The 24,658-nt window shown below is 42.1% G+C and overlaps 1 protein-coding gene across 1 annotated transcript in view; it reads right to left on the minus strand.

Annotated features, from left to right (window-relative positions):
- The window catches only part of cntn3b (contactin 3b), a 156,014-nt gene that overhangs the window by 72,479 nt on the left and 58,877 nt on the right, over positions 1–24,658 (minus strand). Inside the window, exons 5-7 of the mRNA XM_061923961.1 lie at positions 9,604–9,807; positions 4,794–4,896; positions 4,488–4,672 (exon numbers count right to left, since the gene is read on the minus strand). Of these exons, the coding sequence (XP_061779945.1) occupies positions 4,488–4,672; positions 4,794–4,896; positions 9,604–9,807 (492 nt within the window). The remainder of the gene's footprint in view (positions 1–4,487; positions 4,673–4,793; positions 4,897–9,603; positions 9,808–24,658) is intronic.

Here is a 24,658-nt window from a genome sequence, read left to right on the forward strand (position 1 = left end):
TGTATCAAGGCCCTTTGGCGTGTGCCACAATTGTGCATACCGCTGTTTTACTGCAATCTATATGACTTTGTCTTATTTGGAGTAGTCCTGATTATTTATTCTAAGCAAGGTCGCCGCAGTCATTAATTTTTTTGCAAGAGGGGGCGACGGCTTTAATTGAATTATACGTTCTATTACTACACGTTCTCATAATAAATTGACTTCTTTCACCCTTATTTTTGAGTCATTTCGATTATTTATTTAATACAAGGTCGCCGCTTTCATTTATTTTCACAAGGAGACGGTATGAATTACAGTAAAGGACACACTTTGCTATGCACACAAATCAGTCCAGGAGCGAGCTGTTTTAATTTGGGATCATTTGGAGTTTTTGTATTTTATTTCCCACTGGGATCATTAAATAATTTGCTCTGAGTGATCGAAATATGGTCTTTCTATGACTCTGCTATGCTTTGCTCGTGCATGCACATGTGGAATCACGCCAGGCTGTAGGCGTCCTTTTCAAATGGTGCCAAAAAAGTTGAAATGTACACATATCGTATAGTACGAAACCCAAAACCAGTGAAGTTGGCACGTTGTGTAAATGGTAAATAAAAACAGAATACAATGATTTGCAAATACTTTTCAACTTATATTCAATTGAAAAGACTGCAAAGACAAGATATTTAATGTTCGAGCTGAAAAACTTCATTTTTTTTTGTAAATAATCATTAACTTTGAATTTAATGGCAGCAACACATTGCAAAAAAGTTGTCACAGGGGCATTTTTACCACTGTGATACATGGCCTTTCCTTGTAACAACACTCAGTAAATGTTTAGGAACTGAGGAAAGCAATTTTTGAAGTTTTCAGGTGGAATTATTTCCCATTTTTGCTTGATGTACAGCTTAAGTTGTTCAACAATCCGGGGTCAACATTGTTCTATTTTAGGCTTCATAATGTGCCACACATTTTCAATGGGAGACAGGTCTGGACTACAGGCAGGCCAGTCTAGTACCCGCACTCTTTTACTATGAAGCCACGCTGTTGTAACACGTGACTTGGCATTGTCTTGCTGAAATAAGCAGGGGCGTCCATGATAACGTTGCTTGGATGGCAACATATGTTGCTCCAAAACCTGTATGTACTAGAGATGCGCGGTTTGCGGGCACAACCGCGGAGTCCGCGGATTATCCGCGGATCGGGCCGATGAAATTTAAAAAAATTAGATTTTATCCGCGGGTCGGGTCGGGTGGTTGAAATAAAAAAAAATTAGATTTTAAATAGATTCAGGCGGGTGGCAGTTAAACCAATTCGGAAATATATATACATAGTTAAATGTTGTTACCCACATACGAAAAACGAGCAGGCACCTGCTGCATATGCCACAACAGAAGAAAAAAAAAAAAAGAGATGGACACTTTTACGGAGCGGAGAAGGGACGCCTCGCGGGGGTCCGGGACCGAGCCCCCTCCCCCGAGAGGGCCCCAGCGGGAGCCGTAGCTGAGGCGATCCGCGAGAAGGGCCCGACGCACGTCCAGGGTCACCACCGCACCGACACCCCGCCTCGTCCGCTTTAGCCGCGGCCGGCGTCACGCGCAGCAGGTAAGCAGTTTACCTGCCCGCCACCCCCGTGGCCGGGGGCTCGTAACAGGGGTCACTCCGCGCGCTCCGCCCGCGCAGCTTACCTGCCCGCCACCCCTGTTGCCGGGGGCGCGTAACAGGGGTCACTCCGCGCGAAGTGCGCTCACGAAAGGGGTAGGGCTCACCCTGGTTGATATAGACAGCAGCTAGGACGGTGGCCATGGAAGTTGGAACCCGCTAAGGAGTGTGTAACAACTCACCTGCCGAATCAACTAGCCCTGAAAATGGATGGCGCTGGAGCGTCGGGCCCATATACCCGGCCGTCGCCGGCAGCGAGACGCGCTTGGAGGTGCGCTCAGCGCGGCTCCCATATGATTGCGCACTGGTGTGCGTCTGGGTCGTGACAGCGTGGCACGCGAATGTCTGTGCTGCATTGGATCAGTCTCCTTTCTTTAACAGGCAAAAGCTTTATAACCTCACTAATGCCTTGCATCGTCTATATTAGATATATAACAACGGGCGGGTGCGGGCGGATGCGGTTCTGATCAAATATTAGATCGGGTGGATTGCGGATGGTTGACGACTTTCTGATGCGGTTGCGGATGAAATAATTGCCTATCCGCGCATCTCTAGTATGTACCTTTCAGCATTAATGGTGCCTTCACAGATGTGTAAGTTACCCATGCCTTGGGCACTAATACACCCACATACCATCACCGATACTGGCTTTCGAACTTTGCGCCTATAACAATCCGGATGCTTCTTTTATTATTTGTTCTGGAGGACACGATGTCCACAATTGCCGAAAAAAAAAGTGAAATGTGGACTCATCAGCCCGCAGAACACTTTGCATCAGTGCATCTTAGATGAGCGCGGGCCCAGCGAAGCCGGCGGCAAATCTGGGTGTTGTTGATAAATGGCTTTTGCTTTGCATAGTAGAGTTTTAACTTGCACTTACAGATGTAGCGACCAACTGTAGTTACTGACAGTGGTTTTCTGAAGTGTTCCTGAGCCCATGTGGTGATATCCTTTACACACTGATGTCGCTTTTTGATGCATGTTTGTAATATTATCGCTTACGTGCAATGATTTTCACAGATTCTCTGAACCTATTGATGATATTACGGACCGTAGATGGTGAAATCCCTGAATTCCTTGCGATAGCTCGTTGAGATATGTTGTTCTTAAACCGTTCGACATTTTGCTCAGGCATTTGTTCACAAAGTGGTAACCCTCTCCTCATCCTTGTTTTTGAATGACTGAGCATTTCATGGAAGCTGATTTTATACCCAATCATGGCACCCACCTGTTCCCAATTAGCCTGTTCACCTGTGGGATGTTCCAAATAAGTGTTTGATGAGCATTCCTCAACTTTATCAGTCTTTTTTTGCCACTTTTGCCAGCTTTTTTGAAACATGTTGCAGGCATCAAATTCCAAATGAGCTAATATTTGCAAAAAATAACAACGTTTACCAGTTCGAACGTTAAGTATCTTGTCTTTGCAGTCCATTCAATTGAATAAAGGTTGAAAAGGATTTGCAAATCTTTGTATTCTGTTTTTATTTACCATTTACCCAACGAGCCAACTTCACTGGTTTTGGGTTTTGTAAATAACCAATATTTTATGTTAATTGTTCATTTTGGGATTTTCATTAAAAACACATTGGTGAATAAAAGATAGTACTGTATGTGCTGAAGAATGTTCTGGACAATTTGTAAGTCAACAAACAACGTTAAATGTATATTATGTGCAACTCCAACACATGCTGTTGGTGAATTAAAGGGGAACATTATCACCAGACCTATGTAAGCGACAATATATACCTTGATGTTGCAGAAAAAAGACCATATATTTTTTTAACCGATTTCCGAACTCTAAATGGGTGAATTTTGGCGAATTAAACGCCTTTCTATTATTCGCTCTCGGGAAGAAATCCGCCATTTTCTCAAACACATTACAAACACCGAGTCAAATCAGCTCTGTTATTTTCCGTTTTGTCGACTGATTTCCGTACCTTGGAGACATCATGCCTCGTCGGTGTGTTGTCGGAGGGTGTAACAACACGAACAGGGACGGATTCAAGTTGCACCAGTGGCCCAAAGATGCGAAAGTGGCAAGAAATTGGACGTTCGTTCCGCACACTTTACCGACGAAAGCTATGCTACGACAGAGATGGCAAGAATGTGTGGATATCCTGCGACACTCAAAGCAGATGCATTTCCAACGATAAAGTCAAAGAAATCTGCCGCCAGACCCCCAGGAAAAGAGAGCGGATGAGGGTATGTCTACAGAATATATTAATTGATGAAAACTGGGCTGTCTGCACTCTCAAAGTGCATGTTGTTGCCAAATGTATTTCATATGCTGTAAACCTAGTTCATAGTTCATAGTTCATAGTTTCCTTTAATGCCAAACAAACACATACCAATCGTTGGTTAGAAGGCGATCGCCGAATTTGTCCTCGCTTTCTCCCGTGTCGCTGGCTGTCGTGTCGTTTTTGTCGGTTTCGCTTGCATACGGTTCAAACCGATATGGCTCAATAGCTTCAGTTTCGTTTTCGCTACCTGCCTCCACACTACAACCATCCGTTTCAATACATGCGTAATCTGTTGAATCGCTTAAGCCGCTGAAATCCGAGTCTGAATCCGAGCTAATGTCGCTATAAACTTGCTGTTCTATCCGCCATGTTTGTTTGTGTCGGCATCACTGTGTGATGTCACAGGGAAATGGACGGGTGTATATAACGATGGTTAAAATCAGGCACTTTGAAGCTTTTTTTAGGGATATTGCGTGATGGGTCAAATTTTGAAAAAAACTTCGAAAAATAAAATAAGCCACTGGGAACTGATTTGTAATGGTTTTAACCCTTCTGAAATTGTGATAATGTTCCCCTTTAACTCTCATGTAAATAAAGTTTACTGACCATGGAAAGAAATTCGACCCCGTGCAGTGTTTTTGCCACGTCGGTTCTCCGCAACGCATTCATATGTCCCGGCGTCTTCCTGTTGAAAATGTGGGATTTCCAAAACAGCGTTTGAGTTTTTCATCTTGACTTTGCTGGGGAAAGGGACTCCACCGGTTCTTCTCCAGCTAATTTCTGGAACAGGGCTGCGAATGAGCAGAAATTGGTTTGATTCTGTTAGAATAGACACTGCACTTTATAGTCAGTTGAAGACAATTCAGAATAAATGCATAGTGTGAGGTCTTTGCAACCCTAATGCTGACTTACTTTCCCAAAGCAAAACATTCCAGTCTCACAAGTGACTCTTTGGCCGCTGGAACCGAGTCGGGGAAATTCACTTCTATTTTGGGTTCGTATTCCCCCATTACTCCTTCAAAACAGAGACAAATGAAAAAGTTGTTTGCAGAAATACTTAAAGCCATGGACAATACAGTGGATGAAAGGGAGAGCAGAAAACCGGTATGTGACTGCAGAGCTGGTGACCACTATGGGGCTATAAGGAAGTGGTTGTGGGTGTAATCAAAGGTGGCTCATAAAAGATTTAGGAAAGACATTAGGTAAAAGACATGCTTAGTAGATATTTATCACCTGCGGCGGTGGGACTTGATGTATGACTTTATTTATTTTCCCCTTTCAAGTACAGCTCAGGGACTTCTTGTAGAGAGAGTAATACTGTATTTGCTGAAGAGACTATACCTCAATCAATCAATCAATCAATGTTTATTTATATAGCCTTAAATCACAAGTGTCTCAAAGGGCTGCACAAGCCACGACGACATCCTCGGTTCAGATCCCACATCAGGGCAAGGAAAAACTCAACCCAGTGGGATGTCAATGAGAAACCAAGGAGAGGACCGCAGATGTGGGTGACCCCCTTCTCTCGGTGAGACCGGTGCAATGGACGTCGAGTGGGTCTAGCATAATATTGTGAAAGTCCAGTCCATAGTGGATCTAACATAATAGTGAGAGTCCAGTCCATAGTGGGGCCAGCAGGAAACCATCCCGAGCGGAGACAGGTCAGCAGGGCAGAGACTTCCCCAACCTATGCACAGGCGAGCGGTCCACTCCGGGTCCCGACTCTGGACAGCCAGCACTTCATCCATGGCCACCGGACCTGTGCCCCCCACCCCTCCACAAGGGAGAGGGGGGCAGAGCAGAAAAGAAAAGAAACGGCAGATCAACTGGTCTAAAAAGGGGGTCTATTTAAAGGCAAGAGCAGTGGTTCTTAACCTTGTTTGAGGTATCGAACCCCACCAGTTTCATATGCGCATTCACTGAACCCAAACCGTAATCATAAAATGATGTTATTATATTAAAGAAATACTAATATAGATATATTTTATAAACAAAGTTACAGGAATGTTCACATGATCCCATGTTTACATCTCATTGTGCAACATGTGAATGTTTTAGTGGGAACTAAATAACAATACACAAAACAAAAAAAATACAAAACACTAAATGCGGCTGCTAGACTTTTGACAAGAACAAGAAAGTTTGATCATATTACGCCTATACTGGCTGACCTGCACTGGCTTCCTGTGCACTTAAGATGTGATTTTAAGGTTTTACTACTTACGTATAAAATACTACACGGTCTAGCTCCGTCCTATCTTGTCGATTGCATTGTACCATATGTCCCGGCAAGAAATCTGCGTTCAAAGAACTTCGGCTTATTAGTGATTCCCAGAGCCCAAAAAAAGTCTGCGGGCTATAGAGCGTTTTCTATTCGGGCTCCAGTACTATGGAATGCCCTCCCGGTAAAAATTAGAGATGCTACCTCAGTAGAAGCATTTAAGTCCCATCTTAAAACTCATTTGTATACTCTAGCCTTTAAATAGCCCCCCTGTTAGACCAGTTGATCTACCGTTTCTTTTCTTTTCTCCTCTGCTCCCCTTTTCCTTGAGGGGCACAGGTCCGGTGGCCATGGATGAAGTGCTGGCTGTCCAGAGTCGGGACCCGGGGTGGACCGCTCGCCTGTGCATCGGCTGGGAACATCTCTACGCTGCCGACCCGTTTCCGCTCGGGATGGTGTCCTGCTGGCCCCACTATGGACTGGACTCTTACTATTATGTTGGATCCACTATGGACTGGACTCTCACAATATTATGTCAGACCCACTCGACATCCATTGCTTTCGGTCTCCCCTAGAGGGGGGGTTACCCACATATGCGGTCCTCTCCAAGGTTTCTCATAGTCATTCACATCGACGTCCCACTGGGGTGAGTTTTTCCTTGCCCGTATGTGGGCTTTGTACCGAGGATGTCGTTGTGGCTTGTGCAGCCCTTTGAGACACTTGTGATTTAGGGCTATATAAATAAAGATTGATTGATTGATTGATTGAAATGTGGTATCTGAAAGGGATACACATTATTTCCAAAGGAGGACCCCCCCACCCAGACATATAATACTAGTACACAGCTCATGAAAAACAATATGTTATAGTCTTTGTAAGTGGGCCAAAACACTTATATTAGAAGATAATGTCATGGAAATGACTGCTGTCATTTGATTACAATAATAAAACATTGAACTTGTTATTTAGTCAGGTTTGGGACAGGTGTGCTCACATGTGCTCCACTGAATGCTCAAGGAGTTTTTGCGTTTGCTCACGCATATGGAAAATTAGAGGGAACATTGTTTGGGGGTATCCATAATACGCCGACAGGGAGAAGTTTTTATTTACACGATGAGTCGGGCGTGTCTTGATCTCCGCGTCGGAGGCTCTGCCGAACCCCTGAGGCCGACTCCTAGGGTTCGATCGAACCCAGGTTAAGAACCACTGGGCTAGAGTATACAAATGAGTTTTAAGATGGGACTTAAATGCCTATACTTATATCGCATAAAGAGTGCTATTGTACACTTTCAACTTTTGTACAGCTTGAAAGTTGGTGGTTACCAATCAAAAATGGTCAATCAAAAGTAGTGCTGTGGACAAGTATTTTCTTTAATTTGATTAATTGCACATAATTGTGATTTTCCAAGATGGTGTCGCTGTAGTGGCTGCTGGTGGCAGGAGCTCCGCGCTCTTACCTTGACTCTTAACCTACTCAGTGGCCTAGTGGTTAGAGTGTCCGCCCTGAGATCGGTAGTTCATGAGTTCAAACCCTGGCTGAGTCATACCAAAGACTATAAAAATGGGACCCATTACCTCCCTGCTTGGCACTCAGCATCAAGGGTTGGAATTGGGGGTTGAATCACCAAAAATGATTCCCGGGCGCCCAATAATTAAGGAGGGCTGTAAGTGGCTGATCCGTTGGCGGTCCCGTCTTGTCCCCCTGTAACATATGTCTGCTCTTAGTGGGACTGTGCCAAAAATGAAATTTCAGTTCTTATATGTCTTGTACATGTTAAAGAATGGACAATAAAAACGCATCTTGAATTGAATCTTGTTCACCTCCCAGGGAGTGAACAAGGAGATGGGTCAAATGCAAAGGACACATTTCACCACACCGAGTGTGTGTGTGACAATCATTGGAACTTTAACTTAACTTTAACTTTAACTTAACTCTTGTGTCATCATTTTGTGTTCCTGATGTTTCCCTCTTGTTTTCAGAGCCCAAAAAAAGGACTGCGAGCTTGTTTTCTATTCGGGCTCCAGTACTCTGGAATGCTCTCCAGGTAACAGTTAGAGATGCTACCTCAGTAGAAGCATTTAAGTCCCATCTTAAAACTCATTTTGTATACACTAGCCTTTAAATAGGCCCCCCTTTTAGACCAGTTGATCTGCCGTCTCTTTTCTGCTTAGCCCCCCTCTCCTGCGTGGAGAGGTTATTAGGTGACCACAGATGTTGCGCTAGCTGTTCAAAGTCGGGACCCGGGGTAGACCACTCGTCTGTGCATCAGTTGGGGACTTCTCTGCGCTGCTGACTTGTCTCCAGTCAAGATGATCCCCATTGAATCTGCCGGAGTGTGTGAGCAATTCAGGGACAAAGGACCTTGCTAGCACGGCAAGCAATGGCGGCAGTTTGTTCCCGCAGACGAGCGAGCTAAACCCCCTGGATGTCTTGGCTCACACCGTCCCTTATGCCACCGAAGATGATCAACAGAAGAATATCAACCCTAGCTTCCCTGGCCTGCTGACATCAACTCCAAAACTGGACAGATCAGCTTTCAGGAAAAGAGCGCGGATGAGGGTATGTCTACAGAATATATTAATTGATGAAAATTGGGCTGTCTGCACTCTCAAAGTGCATGTTGTTGCCAAATGTATTCCATATGCTGTAAACCTAGTTCATAGTTGTTAGTTTCCTTTAATGCCAAACAAACACATACCAATCGTTGATTAGAAGGCGATCGCCAAATTCGTCCTCGCTTTCTCCCGTGTCGCTGGATGTCGTGTCGTTTTCGTCGGTTTCGCTTGCATACGGTTCAAACCGATATGGCTCAATAGCTTCAGTTTCTTCTTCAATTTCGTTTTCGCTACCCGCCTCCACACTACAACCATCCGTTTCAATACATGCGTAATCTGTTGAATCGCTTAAGCCGCTGAAATCCGAGTCTGAATCCGAGCTAATGTCGCTATAGCTCGCTGTTCTATGCGCCATGTTTGTTTGTGTTGGCTTCACTATGTGACGTCACAGGAAAATGGACGGGTGTTTATAACGATGGTTAAAATCAAGCACTTTGAAGCTTTTTTTAGGGATATTGCGTGATGGGTAAAATTTTGAAAAAAACTTCGAAAAATATAATAAGCCACTGGGAACTGATTTTTAATGGTTTTAACCATTCTGAAATTGTGATATTGTTCCCCTTTAAGCTCTGATCGGGATTCAAAACAAGCACCAACGTTGTGCGCCACAGGATCCAGTGGTACTATGTGGGGAATTTTGCCATTATATTCCTTTCGGTGACGCTACAGAAAGAAAATAGGAACACGTTTGAGGTCAAATGTAATATGTCATTCATTAATTTACATTTTACATGCACTTCATCATAGGTATTGGCCTATATGCAATGTAGCAATATGGGTATCAGTAACAGACTTGAAATAGTGCCATGTCTAAATCATCGACTGTTTTCCACCATCTCCCCAACAGTGTTCATCGAAGAAGAAAAGGTTATTTATTCAACTTACCGTCACTCCTGAGGACCAGCGGTGTAGGAGAGCTTAACATCTTCTCCTTAGTGACGCTGTTGTTAACCGCACAGGTGTAGTTGCCCACATCCGAGGGATCCACCTTGGCGATGTACAAACTTCCGGTCTCTTGTGAGATGAAGCGGCGACTGTCTTGTTGGACAAAATGCGGATATTGATTGAAGATCCACGCAAAAGTCAGCTCTGGGAATAAAAAACAAAAAAAACACGGCGCTACCGTGAGACGTTGTGAAAGTAGGTAATGTGACACTGTCATCCGTCGTAGGTTCTGAGAGAAAATGTGGGAAATAACTGTTTGTTACTATAACCTTAAAAAGACCTGAACAATCCGGACATTTTGGTTGGTGTATTTCAAATCAGAGAGAGAGAGACTGAATATTTAAAAAAAATCAAACTGCAAAAACTGAAATCTAAGTAAGATTAAATACATCAAATAAGGGTGATATTTGCTTATTTTCTGTCTGAAAAGATAATTCTTCTCACTAAGCAGATTTTATGTTAGAGTGTTTTACTTGTTTTAAGGGTTTCGGTCCTAAATTATCTCAGTAAGATATTACAGCTTGTTGCTGAGATTTTATGACCTATATTGAGTAAAACATGCTTGAAACTAGAATATCAACTGTTGCAAAGCTGTGTCATCAACACTCAGAAATAGGGATGTCCCGATCCGATATTTGGATCGGATCGGCTGCCGATATTTGCCAAAATTTGTGTATCGGCAAGGCATGGGAAAATGCCGATCCAGATCCAGTTTAAAAAAAACTCCGGTCCGTGTTTTCCAACACACCGATTTAAATAATACATTCCACTTTTCTGCTGCTCCGTAATTTCCGTTCCGCATTTTCTAGCACACCTTCAACACATCCACATGTCTGTGAATTCTCACGCAGTTGCTTTTAACTGCTGGCATTACACGACAGGCTCTTCTCACTCTTTCCTGTCTCCCTCTCACAGGCAGCAAGTGCACCTTCTTACACACGTCACATACTGTCACGACACACGTCACATACTGTCACGTCATACTTCACATACGTATACGTCCTCCCCGAGCAGAGAGGTAGCAGCATGGCTAACGTTAGCTGTGATGCTAGCGCAGCCGTGCGAGCAACGCTCCCTCTAAGGTGCTCGCCTGTGCAATCGCGCACTGTTTAAGCGTCCTCTGCGCATAGCAAATCTATGCCACGCACAAAATCGAATAAAAAAATAAGTGCATAACAATTTTCAACACACCGACACGACAGAGAAAACAGTTTTCGTCATCATTGTTCAAATATTGTGACGTCTGTCGAGACGCTTATCTCCATTCGGTGCCACACGCCCACACCATCAAAATGCTGAGGCAAAAATTTCCACATCAACACCGTATGAAAAAATTAGTGATTTTTTTAGTTGTGATTTCCTTCTCTGCATGAAAGTTTAAAAGTAGCATATATTAATGCAGTATGAAGAATAATGTTTTAATGTAGACATGCAAGCCTTGAAAGAACATTTTGAAAATCAAGACTACATTTTTAAGGAAACATGAGAATATTTCAAGCATGAAAAAAAAATCATGACTTTGACACAATTGTGTCTCATAATTAAAACAGATGACAGCCAAATGGACTTTGCTGGTTTATTTTCAATGAAACAATTGAAAATAGGTACTCATATAGTAGTACAGTTGGCACAGTACAGTAAACGGACAGTTAATATTTAAACATTTAACATGTGACATTTCTAACAATTTTGAACGGAAATAGTTCATGCACATTCAGGTAAATTCTTCAAAATAACAATTTTGGCCGTGGGCTGGGATGTGTATATGCGCTAATTGACTGACAACATGTCATGTTGTCGATGGAAAAATGCATTTTTAGACAATATGATTTGCCTGAGCGGCTAGGAGACCCCGGGAGTAACAAGCGGTTGCTTTGTTGATTTTCCATTAGGAACAATAAATTAGTTTTTAGTATAAGTTTGCTGGTTTCAAGAAATGTAATGCCGAGCGCATATCATTATGTCAAGATAATGGCACTAGCATTTACTTAATTTAAGAATATTTTTCAACATATTAAGCAACAAGGTCTCTTTTTTTTTCTATCAAGAAAAGTGCACTTGTTATTAGTGTGAATATACTTATTTTAAGGTATTTTGGGGTTCATTGAAGTTAGCTAATTTTACATGTTTTGGAAAGTCATGACAAGCCAAATTTTCTTGTTCTATTGGCAGATAATTTTGCTTAGTTCAAATAAAATACCCCTAATTTTTGTATGTTTTTTTGTTGTTTATAAACACTGACTTTTTGCAGTGCAGAAGAAAAAACACAAATTTATGTTGAATTATTCAGCAAGTAGTTTGGTGTGAAAGAGGCCACTTTTGTCTCTGTAATACAAAAAATGAAGCAAATGCAAGATAATGGCTTATCACCCTCACACCCGTGTGCTGGTTGGACAGTAATTGCTACCTTGGTTACGTAGATAGCATGACCTTGCACATGTAACCCGCCAGCGCCCCCTGCTTCCGCTCCACCCTGGGCTTGAACCTGGGTCCTCAGAATGAGAGTGTCAACTCAAGCTCTTAAGGTGTTAGGGAGTGAGGTGTACAATAATATGTGTCAAGATCCGTTGCCCGGATCATGTTTTGTTTAGTTTGGTATTTCCTTGGTTCTTGATTTAGTTCTGTTTCAGCACTCCTTGTTGCCATGGGTGCTGATTAACGTCACCTGCCTCTGATTAGTGGTCGGGATGCTCACCTGCTCCCGGTCTCTAATCAGAGCAATTGATTCCTGCCTCTCGCCACACTCTGTCTGGCAGTTTTTGTTTTGCGACACGGAACCAGCTTGTTCTGAAATTTAGCTTCCCGTGCTATCGGCACATTTTTGTATTTTGGGCTGATTTATTGGAATAAATCATTCTTCCTACCTGCACACTGATTCCTGACCTCCATCTGCAACGACTAGCGCATGTTTGCCACAGACAATATGTACAATATTTACCGTATTTTGGTCATTTTATGCATTACCGGAACTTATTTCCTCATTTATTTCCGTTTCCATAGCAACACACTTCTGACTCCCGGCAACAAATGTGTGTTCCTACTTCTCGGAAACAGACGGAAGTGTGTTCTAATCACGGCAGACTTGGCATTAGATAACAAACACAAACATTTTTTGGGGACAAATGAAGATTCACAAACTTATCTTTTTGAAGCTGAATATATGGAGGATGAACTGCTGCTTATAGAAGCGAGCACGAAGAGAGGCTGAAGCGTCGGAGCAGACAGAAGTCTGAGAGAGTGACGTCGGCGTGATTCGGACGCTGCAAATGTGGAACTTGGAGCCAAAGTTTGCCGACATAAATGGAGTGCTTACCAGCTGGACCAAACAGACAACTGTTCATCGAGTGAGTCACTATAATATTGATCATGATACAGCCATTATATTCCTAAAAGTATTTCTAATTAAAGTATTTCTGATTCTGATTATTTGAGATTAATCACAATCGCTACTAAAGCGCCGCTTAACTTATCCATGATACTTTTGTTGACATCAGTAAAGGACGGCTAATTTGGGACTCTAAACAGTTGTTTTTGGAGTGAAACACAATTTCTGTACTTTAATTTGAATCAATGCATATTTTGTACTAAAGCAAATTCATGGAAAGAAATTGTTCAAATCATTGTTTTAGTGCAAAGAAAAAATTATATATATTCATATATTGTGTACAAGCAATATATGAAATGTGGACTAATACTTTACAGATACTGTAATATGATTGCTCATTGTGTTGTGCATTACACACTCAAAAGCGATTCGGGCGTTGACGAAGAATCTAGCTTACCTCTTGCCGTAGCTGTATTACAGCTAATTCCGTAGCATGCCATCTTATGGCAATGTGTTACTACGCTAGAAAAATAGTCCCTCAGTGTTGGCTCTTACAATAACAATGTCGCTACAGCTTGGTTATTATACAGGTTACGGAACGTAATTGAAGTATTTTTTGCGGTTTTAAGAGGCATTTTCAAAGTGATTTAGCGGCAGAATGCATTGCTAGCCACCAAGAACCAGCAGATTATTACAAATTAGAATGCAAAAAAAAAAAAATAAATGAACTTTTTGTCTTCCTGTTTCTCATAAAGATTGTGAACCATAGGTGAAATTCCCCCCCCAAAAAGTGCAGTTCCCCTTTTAGAAGGGGAGTTAAACAAAACTGATTGCAGTGCATCCTGTGACCTCTGCGTTAAAGATCACTAAGTGAGATTTTGCTGGCTGGATGGATAGATGGTCTGAGGCAGAGAGGCAGATATTAGTTGTACATTCCTTTATAAGCAGTGGGTCGAGCATAAGAGAAGAGACATCTTCCATCATGAGCAAGTGTATTATAATTATGAGAGGAGCGCACTGAACAGATTTGCTGTAGTGCGAAGGGGTCCAGTGTAGTCTACCACTTCTGAGGTGACGGCTGCTGAGTGAAAACGGACTGTCAATCACTTCGCGCTCCCGCAGGGAGAAAATCTAAAGCTTCTGATGGGAGTGAACGCCCAAGCTGGTTGAAGTGATGCAGACACAATTGTCTTTCTGATTTGACAAGCAGGAGCAAGTGCCTGAACCTATTTATTTTAGTAAGTAAGTACATACACATACCGTATTTTTCGGACTATAAGGCGCACTTAAAAGCCTTTCATTTTCTCAAAAATGTTGGTTGTGCTTACCGACCTCAAAGCTGTTTTATTTGGTCCATGGTGAAATGATAAGTGTGACGAGTAGATGGCAGTCAAACATAAGAGATAAGTGTAGACTGCAATATGACTCAAGCAAACAACACCAACATTTTAAATGTTCCATTGAAAATTTAGAACATTACACACGGCGCTCAAAAATCTCTAAAAATGTTTTAGTACGACTTTGGTAAGCTATGAAGCCGCACCGCTTGATGGATTGTACTGTGCTTCAACGTACGAGTGTTATTATGGTGTGTGTAAAAGGACCGCAAAATGGCACCCATTTGCAGACATATTATCTACCGTTTTGTTTTGCAATATTACGCAAAGCAAACTTTTCCTACCTTATGGTACGCGCTGATCTGTATTTGGGATCTGCATAAGTCCTGAAAATTTGCGCGTGTCCGCCTTTGTAGCCCGTACCGACGCCGTGGTCAACAAGCGTCTTCTTTTTCTCTATCTTCTTGTTATGGGACATTCATCCTCCACTGTTGCCATTTCTAATATAAAGTAGTGTAAAGTTCTAACTTATATCTCGCTATGGAAGTGCTAAAACATACCGGTGTAGTGAGTTTACATAATTCACCCAAGGAACTTTAGTTATCAGAGAGTTCCGGTCGGGCGGTTTTTCACGGGACACATTTCAGGTGTTGATGTTGCACTAGTGAGCCGCGGATGAGGAGATGCTGCTCTGTTATTGATTTAAAGTAAAGTCTGAATGTCATTAAAACAGTTAGCTCCATCTTTTGACACTTCTTCCACACCCATCCTTGCACGCTACACCGCTACAACAAAGATGACGGGGAGAAGACGCTGCCGAAGGTGAGCCACGTAAATAAGACCGACAACAAAACGGCACATCCTGAAGCGACTGTCGGAAAGCGGCTTGAAGATGGTCTGTAAAACATAATCTATGCAACATTTTGACCAAAGGACCACCATCACATACTCGAAACGAGTATGATTGTCCTCCTGTTGGTGGGACTGCCTTCAGGAGAACGCATGTGCGTGGAATCTTTTAAAGTGGGGAGACTGGTGCACAGACAGCCACCACACTGTCCTTGGCAAAGAGAAGGCCAGGGTCCAATGGCATGGAGACCAAGACAATTGGGGGGCCTATCTTTGCTGCAGCCTTCTTCCACCTTTGTGACCGTTGTAAAGCTTTTATGCAACCGTCATCCGCCCACTCCACCGTTGAGGTCTTTTACGACTAGGGAGACGCGAAGACTCCAACGTCACTTCTTCGCCGTGGGGAGCTGCATCCGTAGGCAAGGGAAACCCAGGACGACCGGCACATCCTCACAGCTGCAGGAGGCTGCCGGAGCTCCGGTCTGTCGAAGGACCGCCAATGGTGCGCCTACCAGCACTTGCTTTTCTCTCGGGGTGTGCTCCCCTAGCCTTTTGTCTTCCCAGACCAACCCACAAGGCAGCGGAGCGAAGGGCCTTCCTAGGAAGTGTTTAAAATGTAGAAAAAAAACATAATATGACCCCTTTAAAGGCCTACTGAAATGCGATTTTCTTATTCAAACGGGGATAGCAGGTCCATTCTATGTGTCATACTTGATCATTTTGCGATATTGCCATATTTTCGCAACTTTTGGTCGCTGATAAAAAAGCCTTGCCTGTACCGGAAGTAGCAGACGATATGCGCGTGACGTCACAGGTTGTGGAGCTACTCACATCTGCACATTGTTTACAATCATGGCCACCAGCAGCGATTCGGACCGAGAAAGCGACGATTTCCCCATTAATTTGAGCGAGGATGAAAGATTTGTGGATGAGGAAAGTGAGAGTGAAGGACTAGAGAGCAGTGGGAGCGATTCAGATAGGGAAGATGCTGTGAGAGGCGGGTGGGACCTGATATTCAGCTGGGAATGACTAAAACAGTAAATAAACACAAGACATATATATACTCTATTAGCCACAACACAACCAGGTTTATATTTAATATGCCACAAATTAATCCCGCATAACAAACACCTCCCCCCTCCCGTCCATATAACCCGCCAATACAACTCAAACACCTGCACAACACACTCAATCCCACAGCCCAAAGTACCGTTCACCTCCCCAAAGTTCATACAGCACATATATTTCCCCAAAGTCCCCAAAGTTACGTACGTGACATGCACATAGCGGCACGCACGTACGGGAAAACGATCAAATGTTTGGAAGCCGCAGCTGCATGCGTACTCACGGTACCGCGTCTGCGCATCCAACTCAAAGTCCTCCCGGTAAGAGTCTCTGTTGTCCCAGTTCTCCGCAGGCCAATGGTAAAGCTTGACTGTCATCTTCCGGGAATGTAAACAATGAAACACCGGCTGTGTTATCCGGCACAACAGTCAGGGGGTGCATTCTACGGCGGGGGTGCGTTATCCGGCACAACACCTGCCGCAATACACCGCTTCCCACCTACAGCTTTCTTCTTTGCTGTCTCCATTGTTCATTGAACAAATTGCAAAGGATTCACCAACACAGATGTCCAGAATACTGTGGAATTTTGTGATGAAAACAGACGACTTAATAACTGGCCACCATGCTGTCCCAAAATGTCCTCTACAATCCGTGACGTCACGCGCAGGCGTCATCATACCGAGACGTTTTCAGCAGGATATTTTGCGCAAAATTTTAAATTGCACTTTAGTAAGCTAACCCGGCCGTATTGGCATGTGTTGCAATGTTAAGATTTCATCATTGATATATAAACTATCAGACTGCGTGGTCGGTAGTTGTGGGTTTCAGTAGGCCTTTAATGCGCCTTTTGTACGAAAATAGACCCGCTCATCGGCAGTGCGCCTTATAATCCGGTGCGCCCTGTGGCCCGGCAAATACGGTACTTGTTTTTGTAAGACGCAGTAACCTTTTTACTATTGTAACATCCCTTGAACGCACTATACTCTTTATCCACTTTGAGGGGGACTCGGAATTGGACGTGGAATTCATCTTGATCTGCCAGTTGCTCCTTGTTCCTCTGACTTAATAGTGAGTCGGCCCACTCAAATCACACTTGAAACAGTCTCGATTCCCAGAGCATACACCCAGCTCCGCACGTGCCAGGCAAAGTTTATCACTCCTTTCAAAATGAAAACGAATGACAAAAAAGCACCTAGGGAAGGAGCCGGGGAGTGACAAGGAAAGAAAGAAACACCGGACTCCCACAGCGCGTCCGTGCCGAAAAACCCAGAGAATACGGACTCGTCAATTGGTTGCATCACGTACAGTAAGAGGGAAAAAAAAAGCTGTCAAACTGTATTTCATGCAGAAAACTCTTGCCCATTATCCAATACACCAGCTGCACACTGCTCTGTACTCCAAACTGTTCTCTTGTGTGGGAAATTGCTGCTACAATGTGCGAGTTACTGTATCAACGGAGACAAGCGCAGCAGCAGAACATTGTTCATGCCTCGCAGATGCCCACCGGAGGAAGAAAAAAAAGTAGCATCTTCATCTGTAGTGTCTTTTTTGAGAAATGCATTGTTATCCTTTGTTATTAAAAATTTAAGTGTCTAAATCTTTTTTTATTTCATTTGTCACGGTCATTGAATTATAAGAGTAGATTAAATCAAACTAGCTTCACATTCAAATTGCAAACAAAGAAACAGTCGATCCTTAAGAACGGGTTGATACATGTTTAGGCTGGGACAGCTTTTTTTCGGGAGGGATTCTGGCTAGGGTTGTGAGATATAAAGACGGAATAAGATACAAAGGGAATACATTTGGTCTGACAATAGAGCTTTTAATATTATCGTCATATCGCAGGCCTGCACTGCAAAAACTGGAATCTAAGTAAGATTAAATATCTCAAATAAGGGTGATATTTGCTTATTTTCTGTCTGATAAGATAATTCTTCTCACTAAACAGATTTTATGTTAGTGTTTTACTTGTTTTAAGGGTTTTAGTCCAAAATAATCTCAGTAAGATATTACAGATTGTAGCTGAGATTGTATGACCTATATTGAGTAAAACATGCTTGAAACTAGAATATCAAGTGTTGCAAAGCTGTGTCATCAACACTCACAAGTATAAAACTACTTTTTTAAAGTAATAATTTCTTATTTCAAGCATGAAAAAAAAATCATGATTTTGACACAATTATGTCTCATAATTAAAACAGATGACAGCCAAATGGACTTTGCTGTTTTATTATCAATGAAACAATACACAATACGTACTCATATAGTAGTACAGTTGGCACAGTACAGCAAACTGACAGTTAATATTTAATATTTATTGTGGCATTTCAAACAATTTTGAACAGAAATAGTTCATGCACATTCAGATGAATTCTTCAAAATTCCAATTAAAAAAATTTTGGCCGAGTATTTATGCACACTAATTGACTGAAAGAGCACGCACTTGGCGCGATGATGTCATGTTATCAATGGAAAAATACATTTTTAGACAATATGATTTGCCTGAGCGGCTAGGAGACCCCGAGTGTAACAAGCGGTTGCCTTGTTGCCTTTCCATTAAGAACAATAAATTATTTTTTAGTATAAAATTGCTGGTTTCAAGAAATGTAATGCCGAGCGCATATCATTATGTCAAGATAATGGCACGAGCATTTACTTAATTTAAGAATATTGTTCAACACATTGAGCAAAATGGTCTCTTTTTTTTTTCTACCAAGAAGAGTGCACTTGTTATTAGTGAGAATATACTTATTTTAAGGTATTTTTTGGGTTCTTTGAAGTGAGCTAATTTTACTTGTTTTGGAAAGTCTTGACAAGCCAAATTTTCTTGTTCTATTGGCAGATAATTTTGCTTAATTCAAATAAAATACCCCTAATTTTTGTATTTTTTTTTTCTTGTTTTCGAACACTGACAGAATGGAATATTGTTTTTTTTTTTACTGAATGAGACACCCAGAATGTACATGAAAATAAAGAATGTGGGATTTACAATATTAACCTCTTAAGGCCCAAGCTGTTTGTTTACATGCTTTTTTTTATTTGTCTTTGCTATTTGGGCTTATTGGAATCTAATTAGAATAAAAACTAAAAATCATCTTTTGATATGATGTACTTAGTCCATAAGTACACAAATGTGTACTTCATGTGTAGTGACATGCTAATTCTTATTTTTATGCTTTTTTTCTCCAAATTCCATTGTATGTTATACTCTTCTGACACCACCAGATGGCAGTATAAGTGTCCACATAAGCGGCATAAGACCCCAATTCAGTAGTGTACACAATTTTGGAAATAAGAGCTAAAAGGTACTGTCCACGCATGTGGCCACTAAGGCCTTTAGAGGTTAACTATGAAAGATAAAACACTGAATATTGACAACATATGAACATCACACCTCCTTTCAATCGACATATTCTATAATCAAGCGAAACTCACGGTCATTTGAAAACGTAATTGCACATCATAATGGCGGCTACAGTTTCCATCTTAAAGATCGAAAAACATTATTTGGGAATGTCCGTGATAATGAATGTTAATGGCGACAAATGACCGTTTCCTAAATTGTTATCATTGGAGGTCGAGGAAAAGCTAAACAATTCTACACTACACACCATAGGAGAATACACTAACTCATGCTAATCGCTACGCTAGTGCTCTTGAATGTAAACAGAGGACGGAGGATCAATGCATATATCGACATACCTGGTATCAGTATATGTTCAATACTACAGTGATTAGATCAATATTTTCTTATATCAAAAAATACATTTGGTTATTTTTTTCAAACTTAGACAATAAGTACCCGTACACAGCAGGGCTTTAAGGTTAAAAACTAACTGATATGAATCAAAATTGTATTGAAAAAAAATAGTGCTATCAAATTATAATTAAAAAAATATATATATATATTAATTACAATTTTGAATTGTGATTAGTCATGATTAATCACACTAAATTGCTTGCTTGTTTAACCCTATTATTTTGAAACAAATGCAATTTTATTGTCATTGTTAGTTTTTCAAACGTAGAAAATAAGTACCCGTACACAGCAGGGTTTTAAGGTTAAAAACCAATTGATATGAATCAAAACCTATTTTATTGAAACAAAATAGTCCTGTCAAATTATAATTCGAAAAATAATTACATTAATTACAATTCTGAATTGTGATTAGTCATAATTATTCACACTAAATTACTCCATTATTTTGACACAAATGCAATTTTTTTGTCATTGTTGTTGGCTTTTTTTTTTGTATTTTAGTAAATTTTGCTCAAAACTTGGTACCAATTTTATCTAAAGTCCCATCAAGGTGTATTTTGAAGGGACATTTGTCACGGAGCGCATCAGTCATCTTTGCAGTGGTGTATCCTACGGCCTGATCACTTACCATACAACAACCCACACCACCCATTAAAATGGAAATACATTGGGTGATAAAGCTGCATGTATATCGTTCATGTATAATGCATTTTTTTTGTGAGTTAGCTCGTTAAATTTGACAGCCCTAATTAAAATATTCAATAAGGTCACACCGCCATCCAGTGTTTTTGTTGGATTTTAATTGTGATCAAAAATGTAACCATTTAATGATCTTGAGAATTTTAAGTATCAGTATTAGCATTTTTAACCATGTTAACACATTTCAACAGCCTCTGTGACCCATTGTACCAAATAATACATTGTGATATACGCACTATATTTTTTATCCCAGAAGGCTGCAATATACAGTCGTGGTCAAAAGTTTACCTACACTTGCAATGCTGTATAATAGACATACCGGTACTTGCCAACCTTGAGACCTCCAAATTTGGGAGATTGGGGGGGTGGAGTTGAGGTGGGCGAGGTCTTGGGGCAGGGTTAAGGGGGATGAGTATATTTATATATAGAATTCACTGAAATTCAAGTATTTCTTATATATATATATTAGAGATGCGCGGATAGGCAATTATTTCATCCGCAACCGCATCAGAAAGTCGTCAACCATCCGCAATCCACCCGATCTAACATTTGATCAGAACCGTATCCGCCCGCACCCGCCCGTTGTTATATATCTAATATAGACGTTGCAAGGCATTAGTGAGGTTATAAAGCTTTTGCCTGTTAAAGAAAGGAGACTGATCCAATGCAGTACAGACATTCGCGTGCCACGCTGTCACGACCCAGACGCACACCAGTGCGCAATCATATGGGAGCCGCGCTGAGCGCACCTCCAAGCGCGTCTCGCTGCCGGCGACGGCCGGGTATATGGGCCCGACGCTCCAGCGCCATCCATTTTCAGGGCTAGTTGATTCGGCAGGTGGGTTGTTACACACTCCTTAGCGGGTTCCAACTTCCATGGCCACCGTCCTAGCTGCTGTCTATATCAACCAGGGTGAGCCCCACCCCTTTCGTGAGGGCACTGCGCGCGGAGTGACCCCTGTTACGCGCCCCCGGCAACAGGGGTGGCGGGCAGGTAAGCTGCGCGGGCGGAGCGCGTGGAGTGACCCCTGTTACGAGCCCCCGGCCACGGGAGTGGCGGGCAGGTAAGCTGCTTACCTGCTGCGCGTGACGCCGGCCGCGGCGAAGGCGGACGAGGCGGGGTGTCGGTGCGGTGGGCACGGTGGTGACCCTGGACGTGCGTCGGGCCCTTCTCGCGGATCGCCTCAGCTACGGCTCCCGGTGGGGCCCTCTCGGGGGAAGGGGCCTCGGTCCCGGACCCCGGCGAGGCGTCCCTTCTCCGCTCCGTAAAAGTGTCCATCTCTTTTTTTTTTTTTCTTCTGTTGTGGCATATGCAGCAGGTGCCTGCTCGTTTTTCGTATGTGGGTAACAACATTTAACTATGTATATATATTTCCGAATTGGTTTAACTGCCACCCGCCTGAATCTATTTAAAATCTAATTTTTTTTTTATTTCAACCACCCGACCCGACCCGACCAGCGGATAAAATCTAATTTTTTTTTTAATTTCATCCGCCCGATCCGCGGATAATCCGCGGACTCCGCGGTTGTGCCCGCAAACCGCACATCTCTAATATATATATATATAAATAAAATAAATAATTGACTTTCAGTTAATTCTAGCTATATATATATATATATATATATATATATATATATATATACATTTTTTTTTTTTTATTCTATATATATATATATACATATAAATAAAATAAATACTTGAATTTCAGTGTTCATTTATTTACACATATACACACAAAACACTCCTCTCTACTCATTGTTGTATTAGAAAGTGCAATGCTTTGCAGCCAGTAGCACAGCCTTTGAAGGAGCATAGGTATGGGCAGTATAATATTCTGGGTTGGATTCAATAACCAGGAGAGGTGACGAAGTTATGTCTTTTTACTTCATACTTCAGAACCGACTCCCACACTTGCCGCCAGGGTGCGCAATACCACGTGAACCGTTGGCCAACCAAAAAGTAACCACGGAACACTATACAGTATAGTGTTCTGTGGTTACTTTTTGGTTGGCCAAGCGGACGTGACGACAGGCTGTCCTCACTCAGATCCGCACAAACCTGGAGGGGGCGTGCCTTAAGTCCGGCTGGAAATCGGGAGAAATTCGGGAGAATGGTTGTCCCGGGAGATTTTCGGGAGAGGCACTGAAATTCGGGAGTCTCCCGGAAAATTCGGGAGGGTTGGCAAGTATGACAATAGACTGTATTCATATTACTCACATGTGAAAAATGCTGTATTATAGACTGTACTTATATTACCGTATTTTTCGGAGTATAAGTCGCACCGGAGTATAAGTCGCACCTTCCGAAAATGCATAATAAAGAAGGAAAAAAACATATATAAATCGCACTTTATACTTATTATTGTCTCATTGTTTTTACATTGCCTCTTAGAGTGGTCTTAGGCCATATTGTATATTGCATATTGTGGATATTGTGTTGTTTCTGTATATTGTGTGGTTTCTTCTTTTTTTTTAAATGCAAAGCACCTCAGGGAAGCAACCTAAATTTAATTGGACCTGTACCTGTACATGCACAATGACAAATAAAGATCATTCATTCATTCATACAGGAAAATACCAAAAAAAGAGAAAAAGCCACCAAAATAGGAGCGCAAGACACGAACTAAAACACTACACACAGGAAAACAGCAAAAAACTCCAAATAAGTCAGGGGGTGATGTGACAGGTGGTGACAGTACACCTACTTTGAGACAAGAGCTATAGTGATGCATGCTTGGTTATGGTTTAAATTCATATCCAACAATTGCGACAACGACTTTTTACTGTCAACTGAGTTTATGATTTCTGCTGGTTGTCAGGACTTGGACTATGGCGTGGTTTGTTCTCCCGTGGTGCAAATGAACATTTGGACCAGACATGGCGTGAAGGTGAAGACATATTTAATTTTAACACTCAAAAAAAAAAAAAAAAAAAAAAGGCGCTCACAGTGGAGGTACAAAACTTGGCTATAAACGCAAAACTTGCACAAAGGCAGAAACTATGAACAATGAAACAAAAACACTAACTTTGGCATTAATAAACAAAAACTTACTTGGACATGCCATGAAGTGCGCAGAGGTAAACAGAGTGAGAAGCAGAAAGTCAGGGGTATGATGTCGCCAGGGAAACTTCCCTGGCAACAATGGGTTTAAATAACGGTGACATGATTAAAGACAGGTGCGTGAGTCGTGAGGGCAGGTGAAAACTAATGGGTTGCTATGGTGACAAACAAGAGTGCACAATGAGTCCAAACGTGGAACAGGTGAAACTAATGGGTAACCATGGAAACAAGACAAGGGAGTGAAAAGCCAGAAACTAAAGAGTCCAATAACTAAACAAAACAAAACATGACTAGCACAAAACATGATTACACAGACATGACACTGGTGGTGTGCCTCCGGATTTTTTCAACGCAGAAAATGTGCCTTGGCTCAAAAAAGGTTGAAAAACACTGCACTAATGTGTATATTTTAGGCCATTGGTTATTTGTTTTATTTTTGCAAAAAAAAAAAAAAAAGATATATATATATATTAGAGATGCGCGGATAGGCAATTATTTCATCCGCAACCGCATCACAAAAGTCGTCACCCATCCGCCATCCAACCGAGCTAACATTTTATCAAAAGCGCACTCGCCCGCACCCGCCCGTTGTTATATATCTAATATAGACGATGCAAGGCATTAGTGAGGTTAGAAAGCTTTTGCCTGTTAAAGAAAGGAGACTGATCCAATGCAGCAGAGACATTCAATGCGTGCCACGCTGTCACGGCCCAGACGCACACCAGTGCGCAATCATCTGGGAGCCGCGCTGAGCGCACCTCCAAGCGCGCTCGCGCCACTCAAACTGCTGCAGGCAGCTGTGTTCTATCTTGTTTTAACATCCTGTGGCACTCTTCTGGGATCACGGCGGACGAAACTGCTCATGCTCAGGGTGTTTGTGGAGGTTCGGGGTTTTGCAC

This window comes from Nerophis lumbriciformis, linkage group LG28, assembly GCF_033978685.3.
Source record: "Nerophis lumbriciformis linkage group LG28, RoL_Nlum_v2.1, whole genome shotgun sequence".
NCBI lineage: Eukaryota > Metazoa > Chordata > Actinopteri > Syngnathiformes > Syngnathidae > Nerophis > Nerophis lumbriciformis.